This window comes from Podarcis liolepis, assembly GCF_965112155.1.
Source record: "Podarcis liolepis genome assembly, chromosome: 5".
NCBI lineage: Eukaryota > Metazoa > Chordata > Lepidosauria > Squamata > Lacertidae > Podarcis > Podarcis liolepis.
This window is the reverse complement of record NC_139556.1, coordinates 40,236,592-40,262,656: the sequence shown is the minus strand read 5'-3', so window position 1 is coordinate 40,262,656 and position 26,065 is coordinate 40,236,592. Positions and strand designations below refer to the sequence as shown.

At 43.1% G+C, this 26,065-nt stretch overlaps 1 protein-coding gene across 5 annotated transcripts in view; it reads right to left on the bottom strand.

Annotated features, from left to right (window-relative positions):
- MYOF (myoferlin) overlaps positions 1 to 26,065 on the bottom strand; it is an 85,761-nt gene that overhangs the window by 25,999 nt on the left and 33,697 nt on the right. For all 5 annotated transcript variants that reach the window (XM_083505815.1, XM_083505816.1, XM_083505819.1 and 2 more), the window contains 15 exons: positions 18,520 to 18,602; positions 16,793 to 16,831; positions 14,511 to 14,635; positions 13,474 to 13,590; positions 12,719 to 12,896; positions 12,281 to 12,405; positions 11,086 to 11,192; positions 10,630 to 10,822; positions 9,292 to 9,444; positions 6,722 to 6,853; positions 5,956 to 6,119; positions 2,666 to 2,780; positions 1,843 to 1,948; positions 1,086 to 1,225; positions 738 to 911 (listed from right to left, as the gene is read on the bottom strand). In XM_083505815.1, coding sequence (XP_083361941.1) covers positions 738 to 911; positions 1,086 to 1,225; positions 1,843 to 1,948; positions 2,666 to 2,780; positions 5,956 to 6,119; positions 6,722 to 6,853; positions 9,292 to 9,444; positions 10,630 to 10,822; positions 11,086 to 11,192; positions 12,281 to 12,405; positions 12,719 to 12,896; positions 13,474 to 13,590; positions 14,511 to 14,635; positions 16,793 to 16,831; positions 18,520 to 18,602 — 1,951 coding nt within the window. The remainder of the gene's footprint in view (positions 1 to 737; positions 912 to 1,085; positions 1,226 to 1,842; positions 1,949 to 2,665; positions 2,781 to 5,955; positions 6,120 to 6,721; positions 6,854 to 9,291; positions 9,445 to 10,629; positions 10,823 to 11,085; positions 11,193 to 12,280; positions 12,406 to 12,718; positions 12,897 to 13,473; positions 13,591 to 14,510; positions 14,636 to 16,792; positions 16,832 to 18,519; positions 18,603 to 26,065) is intronic.

Sequence of the window (26,065 nt, the reverse complement as noted above, 5' to 3'; positions counted from 1 at the left end):
GGGTTTAGCCATACCTTTCACCCTGCTCTTTCGAAGCACAGGCCTGTGCTGTAATGCTCAATATCCAAGCCTTTTGCAGGGTTCCCCCCACCCCCGGGGAAAACCCACTCTTTGAATCAGAACAAAGTCAGTTTAGGTTTTCCATGGACTGCTGTTTGCTCTGTTTGAGCTTTAAAGAGAAGGTTTTTGTGGCGCATTCGGACATGGGGCTCTAAATCACGGACTGTGCCTGGAAAGAGCAGAGGAAAGGAAAGTGTGGATAAGCCCTCAGGGTTACCTACGCTGAGAGCTCATCCAGACTTGCACTTGTCCCATGCCTAGAAAGTACGAGTCTGAGAAGTTTTCTGCTTATGAACAGTTTTGCCCTCACTCCATCACTTCCCCCAAAAAACTCACTCTTTAGCAACAAATTGGAGCAAACATCAATCCAGAGAAAACACAATTGACATTTGCTTGAATTCAGTGGTAAAGATGGGGTTTTCCCAGGGGAAAGTGGCAGGGCAAGGGCAATTCTGGGTGAGCCCTAACTGACACTGACTCTCCATGATTTCCAAAGGGGTCTCTTCCAGCCCTACCAGCCAAGGATTGAACCCAGACCTTTCTGTTTGAAAAGCAGGTGTTCTACCACTGAGCTACAGCCCATTCCACTTGATGATTCTCATTTAACTTTGAGATAATAATTAATGCTGAAGTTAAGTGGCATGAGCAAGCCAGCAAGTTAAGTTCCTCTTTCTTACAAGAGCTCCTTCAAGCTTAAAGATGGCTGATGAACCACATGTGTCAGAAGGAACCATTTCTCTCCTCCATCGCCTGCGGCGGAAAGTGTCGGAACTGCGTTGCTTCCAGTGAAATTTCCATCCAATCAGTGATGCAAATTCCCATCCTTCTTGATCTTCATAGGGTGTGGTTGCCTAGAAGACAATTGCAAAAACTCAATCCACAATGGCCAGAATGTAGGGTTAATGACGAACTCTGTAATCAATGCATGCCTTATTTTCTGATACACCATTATTTTTCTAAATAAACATGCACAACGTTCTAGTAAATGCCAATGTTTGGTTGCAATTTATATTTAGCCATTTTACCCTTGATGAAACTGTTTGGTTTGGATCTTTTCTGCGTCTTCGAACCAGCCTTCTTCTTCTATGAGTATGATACATTTTCTCTGCTGCAACCCACGACTTGGGCTTATCATCAGGGGGAATGGTAATTCCATATTCCCAAGCTAAAATAACACAGATAAAATATACACTGGTTACCATATCAGGATTTTGACTCAGTGACCAATATGGTAGCTGATTTATCAAATTCGTAGCTCTGACAAGCCGAACCACAGTAATTCACTACCCCTAATTATTCAAATAACTTATTGTACCATGTAGTTCCTTGGTGTAATTCTATGAAAAAAAAAACACCATTTACCCCAATTTTTCAGTTCATCTGTGTCTTGTACATTTCCTAGAAGTTATACTGTTTTTCTAAATATTTTGATTAGACTAAAAATCACACCCAAACTAATGTAACTTATTTCTTTGGGGTACAGTGGTGTACATACTGAAAAAGCAAAACCAAATGTGTATTGATGCCCAAAAAGCTGTTTGTGAATGCCTATGGGTCACACTGCAGGACTTCTGATTTGTCCCCAATAGCTGGCACTTCACCCCATGCCATCTTGCCAACTCTCCTCCAATTTAAACAGATTTTGCCATGCAGCATGTAGAGGTCTGCATTTCGAGGAACAGAAGTTCAAAGAACAATTTGGAATGCAGAAACAGTTGCCTGGTGCTAGCCCACGGATTAAGAATTCGACACGAGAGGCATTCTGTCCATTCTAACCCTTACCTTTTTCATCCACTGCTCGGTTTATATCGTATATCCAAGCATCATCCTCCCACATCCAGCCTGGAGGACAGGTTATTTCACCTGGTGGTGGTGCTTTTTCTCCATTCTTTGAAACAGAAAAGGCAACACACGCTTACACACTCCAAGATAGTCATACTTAAAAAGTAGCAATGACTACACATAACACACATCTAAACTTAATAGGATTTCACACACACACAAAAATCAAAACAAAATTTTTGGACAACCTTAAATCTAGTCCACAAAAACTGGTGTGGGGATAAATGTAAATGGTACAAGACGTTTTGTTGTTTTGGAGGCATGAGATCTAGAAACGTTGACCCTCAAAAGTAGCCTTGTTGTTTTTACTCTAGGCCTGCACAATTTGGGGCCCACCAAGCCAAATGCCGCACACCAGCCATGAATTTTGGCCTGTTGGGTGCTGGCAATGTCTGTTATTCCAATCCCAGGCATGAATCTAACACAGAAACTATATAGAGCCCCTGATGGATGCTTAGTAGGCTGGCTTTGGCTTGGTGGATCAAAAGGTTGTACCTGTTTTACTGAAAAGATGCCGTCCTCTGTAGGAAGTGGGAAGATGCTATAAAATTGTATTTCCACTTCCACTTTGTATGATCAGTTCACTCCATTGCCTGCTTTAAATTTAGCGGCATGCATTCTGTTTTTATACTGCAATTTGGATTTTAAGTATATTTTGCTGTGAAAACTAACAATCTGCCTTAACTTACATGCATTGCAGCTGTAACCTAAAGAGAGGTTATTGAAATTAAACACATTGGCTCATCAAAAGCGTGATCCTCACCACATCTGTAAAAGCGTCTTCAGCTGCTTTCCATTCTCCTCCAGGATAGCGGCTTTCATTTTGATACACTTCATCAGCAAACTCAGTGTGACCAGCATCTGCTTCCGTCAGCAAGCTGTGAAACCAGAAGCAGACCTTCCAACTATTGTTAGGTGCCAAAAGACGTTCACTGGACACATTGCACTGACAGAATCATGCTGTGCCCACCTGTCAAAGTGACTCACTGGGGTTCGGGAATTCAGGATCTGACCTATCTGCCAGATCCATTTCCCAGAGTCCCACAACCACTTAGGAACCACTTATCCACGAGCAGCTGCCACAGAGCTAGAAGAACGTTCAAACAAGCCACGTGGTCCCATGTGGGTAAGTGCCATGTGATCAAACCTTTTAATTTTTCTTCCAGCTGCCAGGATTTGAAGCCAGTTTGACACCCTGATTAAGTGAGAACTTTTACATAGCTCTGACTGCAGTCAACATTGCTGCCAATGAAATGCTTACAGGTTAATGCAGGGAGAGGCAAAAATTGTTTCCAGGAAGGGAGCAAAAGGCAGCATGTGCTCTTGTGGCTTATTCATGGTGGCTTATCATAGTTAAGAGCATATTTGCAGCTAGGAATGGAAGGATCTGCCAATTAAAGGTGTTTGTGGGGGGACTTACTGGTTTGTGTGTTCTTGTTTTTATTGTGTATTTTGTGTTTTTACTTTTTATGTTGTGAACCACCCTGAGATCTGTGTATGAAGGGCTGTATCCAAACTTAATGAATAGTAATAAATAATAATTTCGGTTCTCCCATTTTCTCGTATTTTTTCTAGTCCTAAATTCAGTTCCCTACATTTGGCAGCAATTTGCAATTTTCTTGTTCAACATTTTAGTGTGAATTTCTCCTGAGAAACACCTTTTAAAATGCACTTTGTCTAACGTATGCTCTTTTGCAAGCACTCTCCCCTTATATAATGCATTGCGTATGGCATTTTCACAAATATCTTTATTTTTATGCACATTTTCCTCCAATATCTGCATTTTTGTAAACACTGGTTAGCTGGAGAACTGTAGTGCAGAAGTTGGATGTGTGTGCATATGTGTGTTTCAGAAAGTGGGGGTTTGACAGATTCAGTATTAATTGCATATTGAATCAAATTTCTCCTTTGTTTGTAGCCAATGAAAACCCTAACATAGTTTTTTCATTTTACAGTCTTGATCCATTGGGCTGTGTTAGAGGAGAGCTTTAGGAGAAGAGGCTGAGAGATCTAACACCCTTGTAGGCCACATCTGGGTAGTTTAAATAATAATAATAATCCTAATTTTTATTGGGACCACAACATGTGGTGAGGAGGGGAGGTTTAATCCTTACCTTCTCAGCTGTAATCCCACTGGAAACAAGCCCTCATGCTGCAATTAGAATAGGGTGTCTGTGGAATCTGTATTAGGATTTTCTATTGTTAATTGCAGCACAGCTAATTGCTAAGCACAACAATTAACACAACATATAGTCAGGTCCACAGTTTACCAGGGTGGCAGTCATGGAGAAAGTGGACTGTGTTGGAGTCTACCTAAGGGTGTTAGCTAATTGGGGTTGCCAATGTGACCCGGGCCAATGCTAACCACTCCGGTAAAGACTTTATTTGGGGGGAAAGGATGTTTCTCTGCATGGCTGGACTTGGTCCAAACCACGTTGGCAGTTTGTAAATAGTCTCACTAGGTAGGAATCAGTGGCAACATTTTTAAATATTTTGAAATCACGAAGCTATTCCAAAGTGCTGAAATGCATAGTTGCAATCTGGAAACTATTATTCTTTTCCTGTCTCCTAGGCATCGTCTAGATAAAGAAATGGAGGAAGAAGGCAATTAAGCAGGCTGCCAGGAATCATTTGTAGCACTGAATTTACAATGAGCTATAAATGATCTGCAGCCAGTACTGTAAATTGTTTCTTCCATGGTACAGTGGATCACATTATTCCATAAAGCACATTATCACTGATGTAGCACACTCTTATTAATATATGCCTTTCAAAAACACACACAAAATAAACACATATATGCAATGTTATAAAAAATAATACTACAACAGAGATAAACACCTCATACCAAAGATACTCAGCTATTTATAGCAGGGATCAAAAAGAGCCTACAACTGTTCTATACTGCCATCTGTTGGCCAAAATACAGTTTGTAGATTATTTTCCGCCCATTGAAAGGCTGCTTCTTATTACCTCAACCTGTCTTTCCATCAGGCTTCCCTTTCCTTTGAAATAGCATTTGAGAGGCACTTCAATGCGAATGAACATTCCGGACAGCATAGATTTCCCAAATTGTGCCACGAATTGGATCGGAGCAAATTTCACCTCAGATGGGGAAAGCATCTTAAGGCTGTAATCTTGCACCCCAATCGCCACCATCCTCATAATGGTTTCTTACAGAAGATTTATTCTTTACGCCTCAGAGGTTCAAATCCCTGCTCAGCTACAGAGTATCACCGGGTCATCTTAGGCTAGTTGCCATTCCTAATCCAATTTGCAGGGTAGTTGTGAGCATAAAATAGAGGAACGATTTGCTCCTTGAAATTTGGGGGGGTGGGATATTATTAATAAATATTTTGCTCCAAGCACTAATTAGAGCTTGATTAGCACAAGGTCATTGAGAAAGCCTCGCATATCAAAGCTACTTCCAACCTGATGAGGAACCACTGCGTCAGAAAAGTATGTATTCTGTATGGAGCAGGCATAGGCAAACTTGGCCCTCCAGATGTTCGGGGACTACAATTCCCATCATCCCTGACCACTGGTCCTGTTAGCTAGGATTATGGGAGTTGTAGTCCCAAAACATTTGGAGGGCCAAGTTTGCCTATGCCGGGTATGGAGCATAGTTTGAGTGTGCTTTACATGTTATTTAAAGAGGAAGGGTGAGACACAACCAGGAAGTATGAAACATCTGTCCTGACTAACTGTGTAAAAGCTTGTTAAAATGCTGTTCCTCTTTTTTAAATGGACTATAAAATAGTGAGACATCCTGTAATGTAGCAGAGACTGCCTTGCCTCCCCAAAGATGTCAGTAAAGTTATATTAACGAAATTACCAGCGTGGACATATCCAAAGACAGGACTGACTCCACTGTTACTCATGACAACTATAAACATCTTCACTTGGGAGTTCCTAATGGAGCTGTTTTGTACTGAAACTTGGCATTTTATTGCCTCCCTCTCTTTTCGCAAGAGTTTTGAAATTTCCTTAGTGGGAAATTACACAAGCCCATCCCTTTGTCTTATTTTAGAGGAATCCAAACAAAAAACTGACTTTCTTTCAGGATCAATGAACCAGTCGTCTTTCCAGTCCCATCCTTTGGGAGGCAGAAAGTACTCTCTTTTCAGTTTTATTTTTCCTGTGACATCGGAAAACTTGTGGCGGCCAACGAGTCCGGAAGTTCCCCACTTCCCAAACATAAGTGCTTGGTTTTCATACTGTCGAGAAAGTAAAATAAAATAAAAAATAAAGCAACTGCACGGACTGCAGAAAAAAGTTTTATAAATTAAATATCTATCTCCCTGAATATGTATATACGAACAGTATACGAAGCCTTCTGCTCAGTTAGACAACTGATTCCTCTGGGGCAGCACTGCCTACACCAGGCTAACATTTTTTGGCACACTTGAAATTTTGAGAGAGTGCCTTTAAAATAGTCTGAAAAGAGGCGGTATACCCACAATGCCAATTACATCACCAAAGGAACCACAGATGATAAAAGTGATACAAAAGTCTCTTCTCTTTGACGGGACTGCTGGGGCAAAGGTTCTCATGTACATCTGATCTGGCATCTTAGGGCACAAACCCTTGGGATGCTCTCCTCTGCACATACCTGTGAAATGAGTGGGAGCTGCACCAGCACAATTGAAATGGGTGTGCTTTTTGCATGACTCCCATTCATTTCAATGGTGCTTGTGCAGGAGAACTTCCTGGTGGACTGTACCATTACAATTCTTTGGGGAAGATGCAATAGATAAATAAATAAATAAATTCAAATCCCTGGGACCTTATCTTAAATAGTAATCTTTACTGCACATACCATTTCAGCAAAGACGCTAAATGTTCCTTCTGCGAAGCTATTAAACTTCTTTTCTACTGCACTCAAGCCAAGCCAAAAACTAATTCGCAACTGTGCGGGTATTTTGTTGCCGTTGTTTTTGTCCTGTGGATACTAAACAAAACACACACACATACACAAAAGCGGTTACTTTCCGATGTGTCAGAAGGACTAACAAAAGATATACAATAGAAATATTTGTAGCCTGTGCCCCAGTGACAGCTTATTGGCATGTATGTTCCTGGCCAACATTTTCCTGTGCCAGAGGTTACTTCATAATGGTAGGAAAAGTTAAGGTGTTGAAAATTGAGCAGTGTCCCCAAACCAACTTTTAAATAGAGCAGTTTCCCTACATTTAGGAGACAATCGCAGCCAGATTGTTAATTCTTTTCCTGTTATTCCATTCTTGGCTCTTATCTAACAATGTGTTTACTCCTGCCTATTTCTGAGAACTTGGCAGTACCAGCCGTTAGTATTTCCTCGCCATAAGTGGTCTGAAAAGCAGTTGTGTGATGTGATGTTTGCATGAGTGTATCCACCACTACAGATAGTGGGAGAGGGAGCCCTGACTACAAGAGGTCAACCCCCCCAAAAATGACTCACACAAAGGTGGGCAGCCATATGTTGGGGATGCCCCAGCTCTGAATTTCCTGCACCGGGCAGGAGGTTGGAACAGATAAGCCTATTCTGTGACTCTGCGCAGAGCTGGTGTAGTGGTTAAGAGCGGTAGACTCGTAATCTGGTGAACCAGGTTCGTGTCTCCGCTCCTCCACATGCAGCTGCTGGGTGACCTTGGGCCAGTCACACTTCTCTGAAGTCTCTCAGCCCCACTCACCTCACAGAGTGTTTGTTGTGGGGGAGGAAGGGAAAGGAGAATGTTAGCCGCTTTGAGACTCCTTAGGGTAGTGATAAAGCGGGATATCAAATCCAAACTCCTCCTCCTCCTCCTCCTCTACAGCAGGCAGTCTTCATGAGAGAAGATAGGAATGAATGAAAGCAGTGCCAGTTAATGAGACACAACATGGTGCCAGAAGGATAGGAGCTTTTCTAACCTTACTGTTCAGCATGGGGAGGTGGTGAGTGATGCAGACACAACCGTGCAAGCATATGGCCACTGACCCTAATGACATTGGCAGCCTGTGCCCATGCCAGAATGACTAACAACAACAACAATTTATTACTTATACCCTGCCCATCTGGCTGGGCCTCCCCAGCCACTCTGGGCAGCTCCCAACAGAATATTAAAAGTATGATAAAACATCAAACATCAAAAGCTTCCCTAAACAGGACTCAGCAACTGTTGCTTGCACAGCACTGGCAGTGGCTGTCTTATACACATGCACATCTACCACGTCTTTCCCAGCTAAAGGCAGGAAGCCCCCTTTCCTCTATTCTGCCATGCTGCACAGGTTTCACCTGGCAAACTGCTTCAACGGCCACCACTGACTGAATCATCAAGTCCCACCTGAGGCAAAGACACTGTGTGTTTACCCATCTCAGCAAAGCCAGGTTGGAAAAAGGCAGTCCTCCTGAATACAGGCAGAGACCGTTTTGCATGGGGGTTCTGTTCTTGACCCCGTGTGTAGTGTACATAAACAACCCCGTCCTGTCCTGCCTCCTCTCTTCTGGGTCTGAAAGGATCCACACACTGGCAATTGCACACCAATTGGATGCACCTAAAATGGTTGCCTCCTGGAGTCAAAACCCAGGGGTGACAGAGCTTGGGAAAGCTCCAGGTCGGTGGCAGCCCTGAAGTCCTCTGACCTCTGTTTGTCGTTTAGTCATGTCCGACTCTTTGTGACCCCATGGACCAGAGCACACCAGGCACTCCTGTCTTCCACTGCCTCCCGCAGTTTGGTCAAACTCATGTTCGTAGCTTTGAGAACACTGTCCAACCATCTCGTCGTCTGTCGTCCCCTTCTCCTTGTGCCCTCCATCTTTCCCAACATCAGGGTCTTTTCCAGGGAGTCTTCTCTTCTCATGAGGTGGCCAAAGTATTGGAGCCTCAGCTTCAGGACCTGTCCTTCCTGTGAGCACTCAGGGCTGATTTCCTTAAGAATGGATAGGTTTGATCTTCTTGCAGTCCATGGGACTCTCAAGAGTCTCCTCCAGCACCATAATTCAAAAGCATCAATTCTTCAGCACCCCGTCCCAATGAGCACAGCATTTCTGCCACCGGCAGAATGCAACTGCCTCTGCCACCAGCCCACCACTGGTGAGAACACAGGGGAGACACAAGCAGGCCACTTCCTTGATAGATGAGTGACTTTGGACTCTGAAGCCTGAGTTTATTTATTTTATTTATCACGATCCATTTGGTTATTGCAAATTAAGAGGAAATAGATCCGTACACAGTTTGTGTGCATGTACATGGAAAGCATAAATTTATTTCAGTGTTATGCTTTCAAGCATCTCTGCCAGGACTACTGTATTTCCAGTAGTGGCATTCTGTACCAAGCTGACTCTGAAAAGGACTGCTCTCCAGGGCACAGATTTGAAGAAGCACTGGAGACCTAACCATGTTGGGCAGACAAGTGTTTGGCTTAGGTTACCTTTAAGAAGACGGTCCGGGACTTCCCACAAAATTTCCCAGATGCCCCAGGAATTGTGGAATATAAAACCTCGTGGGCAGGAATGCGAGCATAGGCAAGCCTCTTCTCCCCCCGAATCATCCAAACGATCACGTCAGGCATGCTGTTCTGTGGCTGTTGTTTTGCAATGAGAGGGGAAATGAGACAAAGTTTGTGTAAAACAATATTATTTCCTATTAAAAGCATTTGTAGACTCACATTTAAGGGGGAGGGGGAAGGCACGACAGATAATTTGCTCTAAAGAATTATATCACATTATACAGTAACAAAAAGATATGGCAGGCCAGCAGGCATTCTGGTATGTTTCATATATTGGCCAAGTTTGTTATTGAGTGTGCACTCAAAAGGAAGTTACAACCAATCCCAGGTCTCTGACGTGGGTGGCTGTATTAAACATGTAAAACAACAGGCAAAAACATTCTAATACACAAGAGTTTCTGTCTTCAGCACAACCATATGCTAAATGGGAATAGAATATGGAGAATGTAATGCTTTTATTTCAAGACCGTGACACCTGAGTCACAGAATACCTTGTATCTACACTGTTATTCTTCTGGTAAGTTGCCCTGGGAATGCAATTCCACAAGCAGCTACCACCTCCAAAAAGTCTCTTTCCTGTCACAACTAGTTGCATCTCAAATACCAGGTGTCTCACGCAGATCCTCTAAAGGTGACCTCAGTATGGCCTAGTTTTCATGTAATGCTAAACCATGGTTTAATAAATTACGGTTTGTCAATTCACGGTTTGTTGGGCCGTCTAAACCCTGACCAGCCCTTTGACTGTGGTTTGCTTACTAACAAGACATCATGGCTTGTTGTTTACTTACAAACCTTGGTTTGTTTTAACTATGGTTTGGCATTGCCTATGACTCCTTCCTTTTTTCTTGATTTACTTCTTGCAGTAACTCCTGATCAGAGGGTGAAGAGGCACATTTGCAAGGTAAGAAGACCTTGGAAAAGCTTTGTGCGTCCTCCCTATTATAGTGCTGGGGTAGGACAAGAGTGCTGATGTGGGAGGCAAAAATGCATCAGTTTTTCTCCACGATACAATATTGAAACTAGCACTGTAGCGGGGAGCAGAAACACTGGGCACCGCTGGTCTGCCTGCCTGCCTGCCTGAATGTGCGAGTTTGCTTCTGCTTGCCTGCTGGAGCCTGTCCCCCTCCTGCCTGTATGAGTGATAAGCATGTGGCCTCTATGTGCCTGTCTGTCTGTTTGTGTACTAGCAATGCCCAGCGCTAGCTTGCGACCCTCAGAAGAAAGAAAAAGTTAGCCCATTATCAATACAGAGAGAACAACCTCTTCAGATAGCAGTATTAATTTTTCCAGCCAATCCTCAATTTCTGTCAGTGTGGCCTTGATATCTGTGGCTTCTCTCCTCATTTTCAGAGCTGCCTCCTGAATCTGTCTGATTGATTTCTCCCGCAGTTTGTAGATCTGTGTATCGAGGACCGTGACATTGTGTTTGCCTTGCTGGCTTGGGAATTCCTTGCTGAAAGAAAAAATGAGTAGGCTTTCTTAGTAACAAACATACCAATCAACCAACAGTTTGTGGGAACGGCTGTGAAACCTGAAGTCAGTTTTTAAAATAACATCACAAACATTGGTGTGTAAGGCACCATGGACCCAAAGAGACTCTGGCTCAGGAGTTTTGCTTCCTCCCTGAGGAACTGGGACACTTCTTAAGCAGAAGGAACCAATCTCTGTACTGAATTTCTGGGCAGTTGTGAAGAGGGAAGATACAGAGCAACTTACCTCAGGTCCTCCATAAGCTCATCTATTAACTTCAGCCACGTTTCAGTCAACTGGTTTTCCGAAACCTTTGCTTGTATTCCTGATTTTAAGGCTGTCAGGTTTGTTTGCTATGGATTTAAAGAGTTGGGTAAGTCCATATGTGCTACTCATTTGCAACCTTTTTCCCCAGTGAGATTCTCTCATCGGTGTTACAGAAAACTATTTGTAAAGCACACAGCCGGATCCAGATTTAGACATATTCAGAGCTGACCCACTGAAATCAATGGGGCTTAAGCCAGCCATTGTGACTAACCTAAACCTCATTTGTTACTTATTTTCATTTTCAAATACTCATATACCATATTCATAATACCAGAGTGGTTCACAAAATACACATTAAAACTATACCAAATACCTTTGGCATGGTTTTGTTCTGTTTTCATGCTGGTATAAGAATTTATACTGCTGTGACTGTTGTTATAATTGTCATTGCTGTAGGAAAATTGTGGAGAAGTCCACATTGATAATTTCTTTAAAACTTTCAGGAAGGTTAAAAACTTGTATTAAAGGTATTGGGGGCGGGGAGAGTTATTCAGCTGACCTCATGGCACGTGCCAGGCAAGCCTCCCAAGAGAGAGAATTCCACAAATGGGGAGCCACTTTCCAGAAGGACCTTACCCAGGTATCTGCTCACTGCACCTCAGATAATGGGGACACCTGGAAAAAGGGCTTGTGATGATGTTCTTATCAGATCAACAGTCCCGGCATATGCCTGTTAATACACTGCCATATGTGGAGAAAAGTGATCCTTTGAGTGCCCTCATTCCATGCTGTAATGGACTTAAAAGTCATGAATCAGCTCTCTGAACTGGGCCTGGAAATGGACCAGGAACCAGTGCAACGTATGAAGCATCAGCATAATTTGTTCATCATGTCCAGGCCCAGTTAACAGCCTTGCAGCTGTATTTTATGCAGCTTACATCACAAAAAAACAACAACGTTTCTTGCATTTTTCACTGGACGAGACTGAAATTCTGCCTGCTGTGAAACCAGAAGCCCACTTTCTACCACAGTTTTGATTACATTGCTGCATGCAAGAATACAAATCCAAGAAGAAGCTTTATAACTTACTTACTTACTTACTTATTTTATATACAGCCACAACAATGTTGTATATATGAATTATGGGAAAGAGAAACAGTTGTGATTAACTTACCAGTTTTTCCACTATGGCAAGAAGAAGGTTCAAAGGGTCCAGTCTATGACTTATATCCTCCCAATATGAAGTAAGTGTCACCACTGGCTTCGTGTTTGCCCATGGCAGGTAGTAATAGAAGTTTCCTGGAGTGAAATAGGCACATTATTTGGGGGAATATGTCCTCTTACAAAAATATATTGGATTTCAACAATCTTTATTCACATTATTTCAACCAAGATTGGGCAAGCTATTTTTCTGCCTAAAGTAGAAAATGCAAATGAATATCTCAGGTTATTAGATATATACATATCTAAAAATAAATAATAACCTGATGCCCTACAATGGCACCCAAAATCTGCCTTGCTCTACCTAATCATAAGTACAGATTTAAAAGTTACAGCCCCCACCCACCCAAATATGTCATTATTGCTAGCTTTGTGCAGCAGTAATACTCACCATCAAATACAGCCCGACTGTACTGAGTTGTTGATGCCAGCGGTTTGCAGGTGGTATCAAATTTATTGCCATAGTTCCCTATGCTGACTTCAAATTGGATGGCTTCGCCAATATCTTGCAACATGGTGGCAGAATGGAACACGGCGCTGAGGCTGTACTTTCTTCTCCGCTGATATTTCTGTAGGTTCAAACAAGAACAGTGGTTCAACAAACAGTGGTTTAATTTTTGAAGCAAAACCCCACCTAAAATACATATAGGCACACACACACTCATTTACCAGTGTGGAGAAACATTAAATGTCAAACGAAACCACACATTTTAAATGATTTGCTGGCTACCAATACAGTGGAACCTCGGGTTGTGAACGTGATCCATGCGGGAGGCACGTTCGCAACCCGCAGCGTTCGCAACCCGCAGCGCCGCATCTGCGCATGCGCGGGTCGTGATTCTGCACATGTGTGAGCATCGAAACCTGGAAGTAACCTGTTCCAGCACTTCCGGGTTCGGTGCGGTGCGCAACCTGAAAACACATAACCTGAAGCGTCTGTAACCCTAGGTACCACTGTATGTGGAAAATAAATGCAAAAGGAGGCATAGTATTCTTTTCTGCCCACTCCAAAGATATGTCTAGGGGTGTGATTTGCCTAACCACCCTATGAGATCAAGGACCTCCGATTGTGTGGTGGGCCTTGCCCAAAAGGAGAAAGATTGAAATATTTCATATTTCACATATCGGGAACAAAACAGCACTTACCTCAACCACTAGTACATCATCACTGGGTATCATTTCAATCTTTTTAGAAAGGGGTTTGCTGTCAAGCAGTGTGGTTAGTTCAACCAGGATCCGGCCTCTGTAAGATACCCCCTCTCCCTGAAACACAAACGCGATACTTCAATCTATAGTATGTAAGCTGCAAAGCTAGTATATTCTTTAAAACTGTGAGTATCATCTGCACCCTCCAATTTGCATGCTTTATCACATCTCACAATAAAATAGGCTTCCCCCCCACGACATAATTTAAGTCAACAATCCCAGTTTTTCTACTGAAACTAATAAACATGGGTCATTGGATACAATTTTATAATATTGATCTTGAGCTTATTTGTTTATTTGTTTGATTACATCATTTGAAGATCCCTGGGTGAGTTACAAATAAGTTTAGTTAAAAGCAATAAGGTTATTAAAGTAAGTAAAACAGAACCACTTCTTTTGAGGCAGCTGGAATCAGGCCAATTAACCGCTTGGCAGGAAGGGGTGGGAAGATTGAATCCAGGCTGTTTTCGTGCCTTCCAAACAGTTGACTGATGCAATTCCAGCTTCCTTTACAGACCTAAGCATGCACAATCTTAGCTGCTTTGGAGAGAGGCAAGCAGCAATTTGTGTGAGAATCTCCCAATCCTGTTTCTGCATGCCTAGGGCCCATAGATGGACTAGACTTTGCAAGATGTGCCTGTTACAAAGGGCCACAGTGGTTTTTGGTACCAGAGAAATAACAATATTTTAATTTTAGCACCAATACAATTTGCACGTTATGTTTGAAGACTACAAACTGTGTTTTGAGAATCGGTACTATTGTTGCTTGAAAATGACATCACCAAATCAAATCCTTTTAAAAGGTACACATTATTTTATACATGTGATGGAGTGTTTGAAAGGACAGCTGGTGAAGGAGTCATAACACTATATTCTCAACTCCCTGCCAACATTCTTTCTCCTGCCATTGTGTGGAAGCAAGAGAACAGCAAAAAGCAGATATTTTGACGAAGAGATATTCCAAAAGATAAACAAACCTTTCCAGAATTTAGATCATCGTACGGATCTGGGAATCCAGTATATTCTCTTGGACTTCCATAAAGGTTTAGATAACAAGGCCCAAATGTTGGTAAGAATCCCACTTCCGTCTCTCCGGTATTTACTGATAAGCAAACATCATGATTAAAACTTGTTGTATTAGGGGCTACCTTAAGAGGGTATAAACATTAACTCTGGATGCAGCAAACTAAAATGTTAAATGTTAGTTGTTAGTCAAATAAGAACATTTTATTCTATGGGTATAAAGAAAGTCCAAGTGCTGGGAATATCTCTCAATAGATTAACCATGACCCATAAACTCTTGTGACTGGGCCATTTCTAATCCACGGTGACTAACCTGTGGTTCTCTACATGTTGTTGGACTCCAAATACCCTCGGTCCCAGCTATGCTGGGAATTGTAGTCCAGCAACATCTTGAGGCCACAGTTTCCCCACCCCCTCCTCTGGGGTGCACTGGGGTAAGGAACTGCCTGCCCCAGGGAAAATCTAGCCTCCCAAACAGGAACAGTGCAAAAATTTGGCTTCCTGCAAAAGAGCAGTGAGTGGGCAGGATCTATGGCAAGACCAGTTATGTATGTGGATCCACAAGGATGTCTCCATACACTTCAATGAAAGGAGCCCACTGCACATGACAGTGTCTGGAGAGCTCTGGGTCAGAACGGTGATGCATAAATTTGAATTTAGTCAAAACTTTATGGGAAAAGAACCCCATAGAATAAACTGGCTGTGCTACCTTCATGCTAAGAGACATTCATTTATTCAAAAGAACCATAGCACTGAGAGATATGTGTCCTGTATTAACATCTTTTTTCAGGAGCCAAAGGAAGGCGATGTAAGCATAGGAGAGAACTACAGGCACAACCAGAGCTTTGACAGCTGTTATTATCAGCGTAGATTCCTCGGCAGAAAGAAACATCCAGAAAAAACTCCAGCTATACTCATAGTTCTCTCGTCACTGTGCTTTTCTCTCTTCTTTAACTCCTGATCATAAACGTTAATGCATGACTGCTTTTTGCACATTAATAAAACTGAAAGGAGATATTAGCCACACGTTCTATCTAAACTACTGTTACAATCACAGGTGAAAGGTTAGCGTAGATCAGTACACGGTTGTAATAATTGAATTATTTAATTGTATCAGATGTTGCAGCAGAAGACTAGTAGAATCAGTTGCTGTTAAATGCTGGGAACAAATATCCAAACCAACTCATAGCCCCCTAGAAACACAACCACAGCTGCTCTCCAAACTGCACAGTGAGAGCAATCTATGAAGAAGTGAGATCCAGAACTCTTCTTTTTTTGCGTTTAGGGTGGGCAGATGCAAAGGAGGTTGGGGCTCCTGTAGTCACTAGATGTGCAGAAGCAGGAAGTTCAGCAGGTGTCGTTTGCCACAATATAATCCCCTATGTTTGCCATGATAAAATCCCTATTATACATCACTATTAAAAGTGAAGGTGCACCCTCCTGTATTTCACCCAACCATCTTATTCACATTATTTCCGTAGCAGTGTAGAATTAGAAGTGTGAATCACTCTCATCCCACAATTCTTTGTAATGTGAAAAAAATATAATCTCCTCTCCAAGTAAATGTGCCAAGGCCAGGCAAATATAAAGTTACACACTGTGTGTGTGTGTGTGTGTGTGTGTGTGTGTGTGTGTGTGTAATTCCTTTTTTAAAGTATTCACTAATCAGGCAAAGGTTTCTTAGAAATTTCACAGTATAATTACTGTTGCATAATTAAATTTTCAGTGCAATTCAGCACAGAAATGTGAAAATTTTCTGGATGAGAAAACAAAGTTTTATGGGTACCTTTCAGAGGCAGATCTTTAATATTGCACCCGTATTTATGAAAAGTTTTTTAATCTTTGAGAAATCAGGCACAGAATTTGAGGCAATGTGATAGTTTTCATAGATAAAATCTGTTTATGTGCTCTCATTAAACGCAGCAAGCCATTAAAGGCCCAAACCGCCAAGCACTGTCTCCAAAGCTCCTGCATATATCTTTAGTACTACAAGTTGGGGTATAGAATAAATTAAACAATTGCATGCAAAAATATACAGTAAAGCCATGCAAAAGTCAAAGAAAATCTCATGCAATCGTGATCCAATGCCCAAACTGTTAAAAATTATCATCATAAGTATCATCACAGCTGCTAACATTAATGTAAGTGTATGGGTTACACATTTGGGTTTAAAAGGAAATATTAGTTTGCGGAAAGGGCAAGAATTTGCATTGAACTCCAATATATGATTATGAACCTTCGTATGATGAAGCCCCAGCTCCCGAAGATGAAAACTCTATAGATTATAAAAGACAACACATTATTTGGTATGTAGTACTGTACAGAGAACGTACAACATATAAAACATTTAAATCAAAGTGAATCTGGAGTCTTGCTCTAAAAATAAGGCATGTCCTGATCCTAAGTCTTGCTTCTAAATCACATAAGTACTTAGGATGGGTTGTGCCGACAGCTTTGCCGGTATCAACCTCACAAAATAAGAAATTATAGCAGCATTTTACGGCTATTATGCGGGCATCACAGGATGACAGACAAGTGCAAACATTTAAGATCAGAGGTGCCACTCTCATGCAGTCCTCAAAGGAACTAGTCCTCAAAGCTAAATCAGCTTCAGAAGAAAATATAGCAACCCATAGTGGTAAGGAAACTCAAGATATTGCGTGGTATGCATAGACCTATAGCAACCAGTTTTCATTTTTCAACAATAGCGTACTACACACTCATTATGAAGGATATAATGGATTGGTCTAAGAGAGACACCTCCGAAGATTAGTAACTGTTCTACCCAAATGTGGGAAGTTTCACGGGGCGGGGGGGAGCCAACCAACTTTCATCAAGGCAACAACATCTATGGTGGGAAGCTGACCACCAAGACCACACTATTCCTGAAATAGTCCCTGTAGAGAGAAAACGACTACTCCAGGGGTCAGCAACCTTTTTCAGACATGGGCCAGTCCACTGTCCCTCAGACCATGTGATGGGCTGGACTATATTTTTTTGGGAAGAAATGAACGAATTCCTATGCCCCACAAATAACCCAGAGATGCATTTTAAATAAAAGCACACATTCTACTCACGCTGATTCCCAGACTGTCCGCAGGCCTGAGTCAGAAGGCGAATGGGCCGCATCCGGCCCCCGAGCCTTAGGTTGCCTACTCCTGGACTACTCTAGGCAAGCGTTACATGCAGACTCATATGGCACTTTGTACCAATCAGGTAGCAGGACATATGAATAGGAATGTCAGAAGGAACTGAGTTGCTGCTTACCAGGACAAGGTGGGATAAAGGAGCAGGGAGGTCAGTGCTGTGCAGGCGTATCAGCAGGAGCATCAGAATGGCTCTGCTGATGTGTCTGCACAGCACCCAACCTTCCTAGCGCCTGGTCTCTCCCCCCTCCCGGCAAGTGGTCCTTCAGTATACCTCAAGGAGCTTCTCCACCCCCATCGTTCTGCCTGGACACTGAGGTCCAGTACAGAGGGTCTTCTGGCAATTCCCTCCCTGCAAGAAGTGAGGTTACAGGGAACCAGGCAAAGGGCCTTCTCAGATGTGGCGCCTGCCCTGTGGAATGCCCTCCCATTAGATGTTAAGGAAATAAACAGCTACCTGACTTTTAGAAAACATCTGAAGGCAGCCCTGTTTAGAGAAGTTTTTAATGTTTGATGTTTTATCATGTTTTTAATATGTTGGGAGCTACCCAGAGTGGCTGGGGAGGCGCAGCCAGATGGGTGGGGCATAAGTAATAAATTATTATTATTATTATTATTATTATTATTATTATTATTATTATTATTATTATTCCAGGAGGCTTGGTATGTGATGCCACCACTCCTCTCCAACGGCTCCGTACATTGAACCTGAGTGAAGAAATACGATTTCTTACATTGTCCTTCCTTCTTCTTTCTTCTGTTTTGAACTTACAGGTGCTCCTTTGAAGAAACAACATTGGAAGAGAAACTACCTTACCTTCAACTTCTCCCCCCGAAGCAGCAATTTTGGATAGGCTCAAGTATGTGGTGCCTACGACATCATTTCTGGTGAGGCGATCCCTTCATGAAATGATGAAATCGTCAGTATTCATTTTAAATATTCAGATGTGGGTGTGGTCTTAAGCATATAAAATTGTAGTACTATATAGGTCCTGTTTTAACCATGTTCTGTATTGAAAATTGTATATTTATCACTAATACTACCATTATCATCATCAACCTTTTATTCGACTGTCAGTCAGCAAAAAGTACATTTGTCAATACACAGTTAAAACATCCAGGAAGATTTTAGAACTTAGCCAACACTAAAATGGGCTAAACAGATAGCCCCATATCAATACAGTCAATTATAGTCTTGCGATGCTTAAAAGCTAAAAAAAGAAATTTGGCCACCAAGGAAGGTATAGCTCTAGTGACGTTATTCAGCAAGTGTAAAACCTGGTTTTCTCCGGGTAGGAAGCTAAATTGACATAGGAGTGGGTCTATAAAATTTTGTCTAAGCTCTGCATAAGAAGGGCAAGTCAAGAGAATGTGTTCGGTGGACTCAACCACACCCATGTCACAATGACAGGTTCTCTGGGCGTATGGTACTCCCCTGTACCTTCCCCACAATATCGCAGAGTCAAGGACATTTAATCTAGCCGCTGTAAGAAGTCTACGGTATTCCACATAGTGGATTTCTGCAAGGTAGGGGGCTGGTATGGTCCGATAGATCTGGTCCCCTAGGAACATCCCTGGTTTTACCTGGGCTATGTCCTCTTGTCTGGCAATGTCACTCAGTCTCCGGGAGATCACAGCTCTAGCTTGATTGTACGTCATAGACTCAAAGTAAAGGTGAGACAATCCGCAGGATTGAACCTTGTTAGTGACCTCCCTTTCCCACGATGATTGGAAATCGTCCCTCAATATCAAGGGGGCAATACCCACTGGTTTAAAACAAAGCTTGAGCCATAGCCAGAGCTTCTTCTTCAAGGCCACATACCGTAGAGCTTGCCAGCCGACCTCTAATCTCATAACTGCACCCGCTACTGAGGGGGGAATCCTAAGGATGGCTCTAAGGAATCGCGTTTGGATAGAATCCAGTTTCAAAAAATCCCTACGGGAGCCTAAAGAGATGCCCACCAAAAGAAGGGGGAGGACTTTCATTTGAAAGAGTCTCAAAGCTATCTTCACTGATTGAGCCTGATTCTTAGCATATAGAGATCTAATCTGGATGGCGGCTTTAGATGTGTTAGTTGTTATATAGTCTCTATGGGCCAGAAAAGACCTATTTGACCGTATTACTTGTCCCAGATATTTAAAGCAGTTAACCTGCTCTAGGGGGATCCCGTTCATCGACCATTGATGGAGTCTCGGCCGGGCAGAGAAGACCATGATCTTGGTCTTAGCATAGTTGGGTTGGAGCTCATGCTGATCACAGTATTCATGTAGAGCTTGCAACATTCTCCTCAGTCCAATAGGGGCGTCATCCGCATACAGAAGTGCGGCGTCATCCGCATACAGAAGAACATTCAGAGATCGGCCTGCTAATTTGGGGGGGTGGAAAGCATCATTGGCCATGTGAGTCACCAGTGAGTTAATGTAAAAATTAAACAATGCTGGGGCCAATAGACAACCCTGTCTTACCCCTCTAGTGGTGGTAACTGGGTTGGAGACTAGGCCTTTATTGTCTAGCCTGATTCTCAGAAAGGTGTTTGTATGGAGGCTGATAATCAGATGAAGGAGACGACGATCGATCTTTGTAGCAGCCAGTTTTGTCCATAGCTGCTTTCTAGAGATTCAATCAAATGCCTGCTTAAGGTCAATAAAAGCCACATGAAGAGCCTTTGGGGCTTTGCCGGCATACTTTTCCGCCAGGTGATTCAAGGTTAATATTTGGTCTGTGGTAGATCTTCCAGGGCGAAAACCCGCCTGTTCATCGGCAATGATATTGTCGTCCTCCATCCATTTCGATAGTTTGTTTAGCAGGTACCCCGAGTAAATCTTCCCAATGACATTTAGCAAGCTGATTGGCCTAAAGTTGCTCGGCTCTGTACGTGGGCCTTTCTTATGTATTAATACAATCAACGCAGAGCTCCAGCTTGAGGGAAATTTTGCTGTTTTGCTTATATGCGTGTAAAAGTGGGATCCACCAATCTTTATTTGCTTTGATGGCATCAATGGATATAAGGTCATCACCGGGGGCCTTGCCTGCTTTAAATCGATCTATGAGAGTTTCAACTTCAGGGCATGTAACTGGGTCCCAATCGGGCAGTGCTTCCGGCTCCACCGTATCTCCGCAGGCATCATGAGCTGCATACAGATCGGCGAAGTATCTTTCCCAAGTGTCTGCTAAGATGTGGGGTTCTATTCTTTCAAGTGGCCTACCCAGGTATCTGGAAATTAACTGCCAAAAAGAGGCTGGATTTCTATTCTCTGCAGCTATCAAAAGGTTGTTCCAATTGTTTCTTTCTGCCTCAAGCTTCTTTTCCTTTAGTAGGGCTTTATAACTTCTCCTGAGGGTGATAAGACGGTTATTTGGCATGGGGTCATATGATGCTCTGTATGCCAACCATTCATTATACAGATGATTCTTGAAGTTTTTGCATTCCTCATCGAACCATTTTTTGTGGAAAAACTGTTTACCGTGCTTTGTGGGGGACCGAGCTAGTGTTGGTTTTAGAAGTTCTACTAAATCGTCATACATTGGTAGAGGCTCATCCGCCTGCATAAGGGAAGCCCTTTTTATTTGGAGCTGATCAGACCAGAGAAGTTCGTTCAACTGCTGGGCCGAATTGGAGGTCCATTTAAGGGCTGTAGGTCTTATCTCCAGATGATCATTTGATAGGTGCACAAAGGAGTGCCTATCAAGTTCGTCTGCTAGAGTCAAGGAAATTTCTAGAGGGAAGTGATCACTCTCCAGTCTTGAAGCCACCTTAAAGCTGGATATTTTGGGGGTAAGGTCAGGAGATATCCATACAAAATCAATAGTGGATGCACGTGAACCTGACCAATAGGTGAATTCGGCAGGGTAGTCCGAGCTGACTGCCCCATTTAGCAGAAGGAAATTGAGGGCCAGCAAGGTTTGCCTGCATTTGAAACCTGCGTAAGTGGCTATGCTATCTTTGAATTTCCTTGGTAAAAGATCTGTAGTCATAAGAAGTGAAGAAGGGTACTTGCTAAATTTAGAGAATAAGATTTGGTCAGTGTGTGACAGGCGTCCATTAAAATCTCCTGCCAACAGAAAAGTGGCTTCGGGGTATTTATCAAAAAGTGTTTCCAATGTCACTTGGATTTCCTGCCATCTCAGATCAACCAAATTTCTCTTATAGATTGGACATAAGTAGATATTGATCACTACTATCGTTTCCTCTGCTGTTTGCAACTTTATAATCAGCATGAGTGACGACTGGATGTCGATTTTTTCGGCCTGAAGATTTATGGCTAAGGAAACAAAAGTAGCCAAGCCTCCTTGCAGTCTACCATGTGATAACGAGTTCTGCGTGGCATTCAGGTAGAAGCCCTTGTATCCTGTTAGATAGAAGTCCTCACAGGCCCATGACTCTTGGAATAGAAGGATGTGGCTGCCATTTATATAAGCAACAAATGATGGATCTGTCAGTTTGGATTTAATACCAGCCACATTCCATGATAGTAGTGTAAGAGGCCGCTTTGTGTTTCCCTCAAGTCATGATTTCTCTTGCGTGGTTAATCCTGGAGAATCCAAATGGGGGTGCACGCTGCGTGAAGGGGCAGTAGGGTGAAAAAAGGCAGTGATTTTTGATTGTTTGCATTTCAGGTTCAAGTTGTCACATGTCACAGGAGCAGCCAGTGGCTGGGGCGAATTTATAGATCGCTGTAAGAGAAAATCTTGATACGAGGGGGTGTTACTAACCGACAAGTCCATAGACTCGTCGTTTGCCGTATGCTCTGTAGTTGCAGGAGTCGTGCCTTGAGGATCGAGGCTTGTTGATGGGAAAGCACTATGTAAGACAGAAGAAAGTCATCCTTTTCGGTTAGCTTCCAGTAGCTTGTTTAGCCTTGCCACTGCCTCAGTGTTTGTCCAAAGGGCTACTGGATCTTCCAGTGTCTCTTGCATCGTCATGGTATCAGCACAAGGAATGCAGCCATTTTGAGGATTGGAGATCGTTATCGCTGCAGGGGGGTCCACATAGGCTTGTGTCTGCCAATCTTTAGAAGCATCTATAATGGCCAAAGCTGGACCCGTCAAAGCTCTACCCCTTAAGGCAGTCCCTTCTTGCCGGTGGGATGGTCGGCTAGTAAATCGTGGGGAGGGGTTCATAGGAAGGGTCCGTTGCTGCGAATTCCAGTCATAATCCTCAGTCCTCCTTGTAGGTTGGCTAACCAAATTTGCTGAGTTTGCGATTTTCCCAATAATGCCCCTACAGTTGTTAAAGAAGCATCTTTGTGGAAAGATTCCAAACCAGTTGAGACGATTTCGAAGTTTGCTTAAAAGTGCAGGAAGCCTGGGAGAGTTGAACTTGAGCAACAAGCGCTTAAATTTTGGAGTCTCTGGCAGCCATTCTAATGATAGGAGACCACCCTGGGCCAAGTAGGACCTGGTCAACATTCGCAATGAGATCACAGCAGCTTTACAGTTACTCCAGGCATAATAGGGGAAGCAGGAGTGAGCGATGTTCAAGTATATATTGTTAGGGGTGAGTTGGAGGTTTACTAGCTGCTGCCCCCTACTTAGGCTCTGTGCCTCATGATTATCAGGTCCCTGATGATTTAATGGCGGATTCAAAATCGAGACAGGGGTTTTGGTGAAGGCATTTAGTTTTCCCTCTAACATATTGATGGAAGCTGATAGCACCTTTATTTCGTCAGCCAAGTGCAGGCAATATTTCTGCAAAGTCCTCAGCTCCACTGATTGTACTATATCACATAAAGATTTACGATGAGGGTCGGGGTAGGGAGAGAGGCCATCTGGGCTGGAGGTCATATCCAACAGCGATTTGTCTCCTGGCAAGGGAGTATTTGAAGTCGTTGCGGGATCATATGGACAGTCTACCTGCTTGGAGGTGTTTAAATGGTTGTTTGGAGTCATTGCAGGATCATGTAGGCAATCTAACTGCTTGGAAGTAACAGGTGAAGGAGGCACAAGATTGCAGAAAAACTCCTCCAATGATGAGATAGAAGGCTCTAAGATCTTAGGTGGTGAATCCAGCCCAGTAGGCTTCGAAACCTTAGACATAGGTTCTGAGGCATTAAAGGAACGGTCTTCCACAGAAGAGGTACGGCCACGTTTTAGATTCATCATGCTAAACCCCTTGAGCGGCTCGGTTATCTAAGAGTCCTTCAAAGGCCAAGCAAGAGCTGGTGGAAGGCCAAGGAAGCGCGGCCGGTGGCTGCCCAAGTTACAGCTAATCAGGTTGTTAGTGAAGCTCATTAAGGAGATTTATGGTGCTGGCTTTGCAAGCTTCCACAGGGCGAGTTCCTGGCGTTATCATCAAAACATTATCGTGCCAACTTCCAGAGAAAAATAGGAGCGGAGTAACTTACAGCATGAACTGGAAAGGGGAGCTCCGGCAAGCGCGTCTTACTTCATCGCCATCTTAGAGCCCTCCCCCTGTCTACTACCATTATTATTTACTGCATTTGTAAAGAAACATATATATATATATATATATATATATATATGTTTTCGTAGATTTTCACGGGTACAGGAATGCAGGTTTTGGTGTCCTCGGGTGTCTTCCCGTGTAAAAGTTGGGGTGTCTAGGCGACGTTTCGACGAGGTCTCACTCGTCATCTTCAGGCTGGTGCTTTCGGCTTCTTGTTACTGGAACAGAGCGGGATCTCAGTGTTTGAGTTCCTATAAATACTGTAGAGGGGTGTGGTGTATTGCCTCAAAAGTTCTGGGCAGAGGGGAAGTTCCCAGGCTAGTGTTCTTTTCTTCTTTTGTTCCTTAATTACTTGAGGGATATCTTGAGTGATTTCTGGAGTGATATTCTGAGTACCACTTAGGTGGGTCATTAGGTGTGGATTAGTTGCTAAAGCCTTCGTGTCTTGACCTCTTGAATTTGTGAAGAGTTTTTCTGGGAAGATGGCTGTACTGCACTTAGTTGTGCTTTGGCTTGGCTTCGTGTATAGGGGCGAGCTGTGGTTTTGTGCCCTGTGCCAGCCAGATCTGTGTAGGGATTGCAGGGGGGTGCAGCATCCGGAGGTGCCACTATGGTTTGGTTACTGGATGGTGTCTGTAATTTATCTGTGGAGAGGGTCTGGGTTTGGGTCTGGTGTGGTTGATTGGTGGTGGCGTTCTGTGTGCCTCTGGATCTGGTGTCGGTTTTTGTGGGGAGGGCTAATTTCCAGATGTCTGGCAGGCGGGACGTGTCGTCACGCTTGTTCATGTTGTGAGGGTGTTTCTCTATCTCGATGGCTTCCATGATTATTCTCTTGTGGTGATGTTCCATGTTAAAGAGCAATTTGGAATCTGCAAAATTAATTTCGTGTCCTGTTTCTTTCATGTGTTGGAAAAGAGAGGAAGATTTTTCTTCTTTTTTGACGGCATTCTTGTGTTCTGCGATACGTGCATTTATTCGTCTGTTTGTTTGTCCAATGTACGTGGCTGGGCAGACTTTGCAGGGTATTTCATAGACCCCTTGGTTTTCCAACTGGATTTTATCTTTGGGGTTTCTGAGGATATTGGCTATTTTTTGGTTGGTGCAAAAGGCTGTTTTGATATTGTGTTTATGGAGGATTTTGCTAATTTTATCTGTAGTGCCCTTGATATAAGGAAGGAGGGCCATGCCATTGTTTTCTTCTGTGTCTTGGTTTTTGGTTTATGAAATACCCTGCAAAGTCTGCCCAGCCACGTACATTGGACAAACAAACAGACGAATAAATGCACGTATCGCAGAACACAAGAATGCCGTCAAAAAAGAAGAAAAATCTTCCTCTCTTTTCCAACACATGAAAGAAACAGGACACGAAATTAATTTTGCAGATTCCAAATTGCTCTTTAACATGGAACATCACCACAAGAGAATAATCATGGAAGCCATCGAGATAGAGAAACACCCTCACAACATGAACAAGCGTGACGACACGTCCCGCCTGCCAGACATCTGGAAATTAGCCCTCCCCACAAAAACCGACACCAGATCCAGAGGCACACAGAACGCCACCACCAATCAACCACACCAGACCCAAACCCAGACCCTCTCCACAGATAAATTACAGACACCATCCAGTAACCAAACCATAGTGGCACCTCCGGATGCTGCACCCCCCTGCAATCCCTACACAGATCTGGCTGGCACAGGGCACAAAACCACAGCTCGCCCCTATACACGAAGCCAAGCCAAAGCACAACTAAGTGCAGTACAGCCATCTTCCCAGAAAAACTCTTCACAAATTCAAGAGGTCAAGACACGAAGGCTTTAGCAACTAATCCACACCTAATGACCCACCTAAGTGGTACTCAGAATATCACTCCAGAAATCACTCAAGATATCCCTCAAGTAATTAAGGAACAAAAGAAGAAAAGAACACTAGCCTGGGAACTTCCCCTCTGCCCA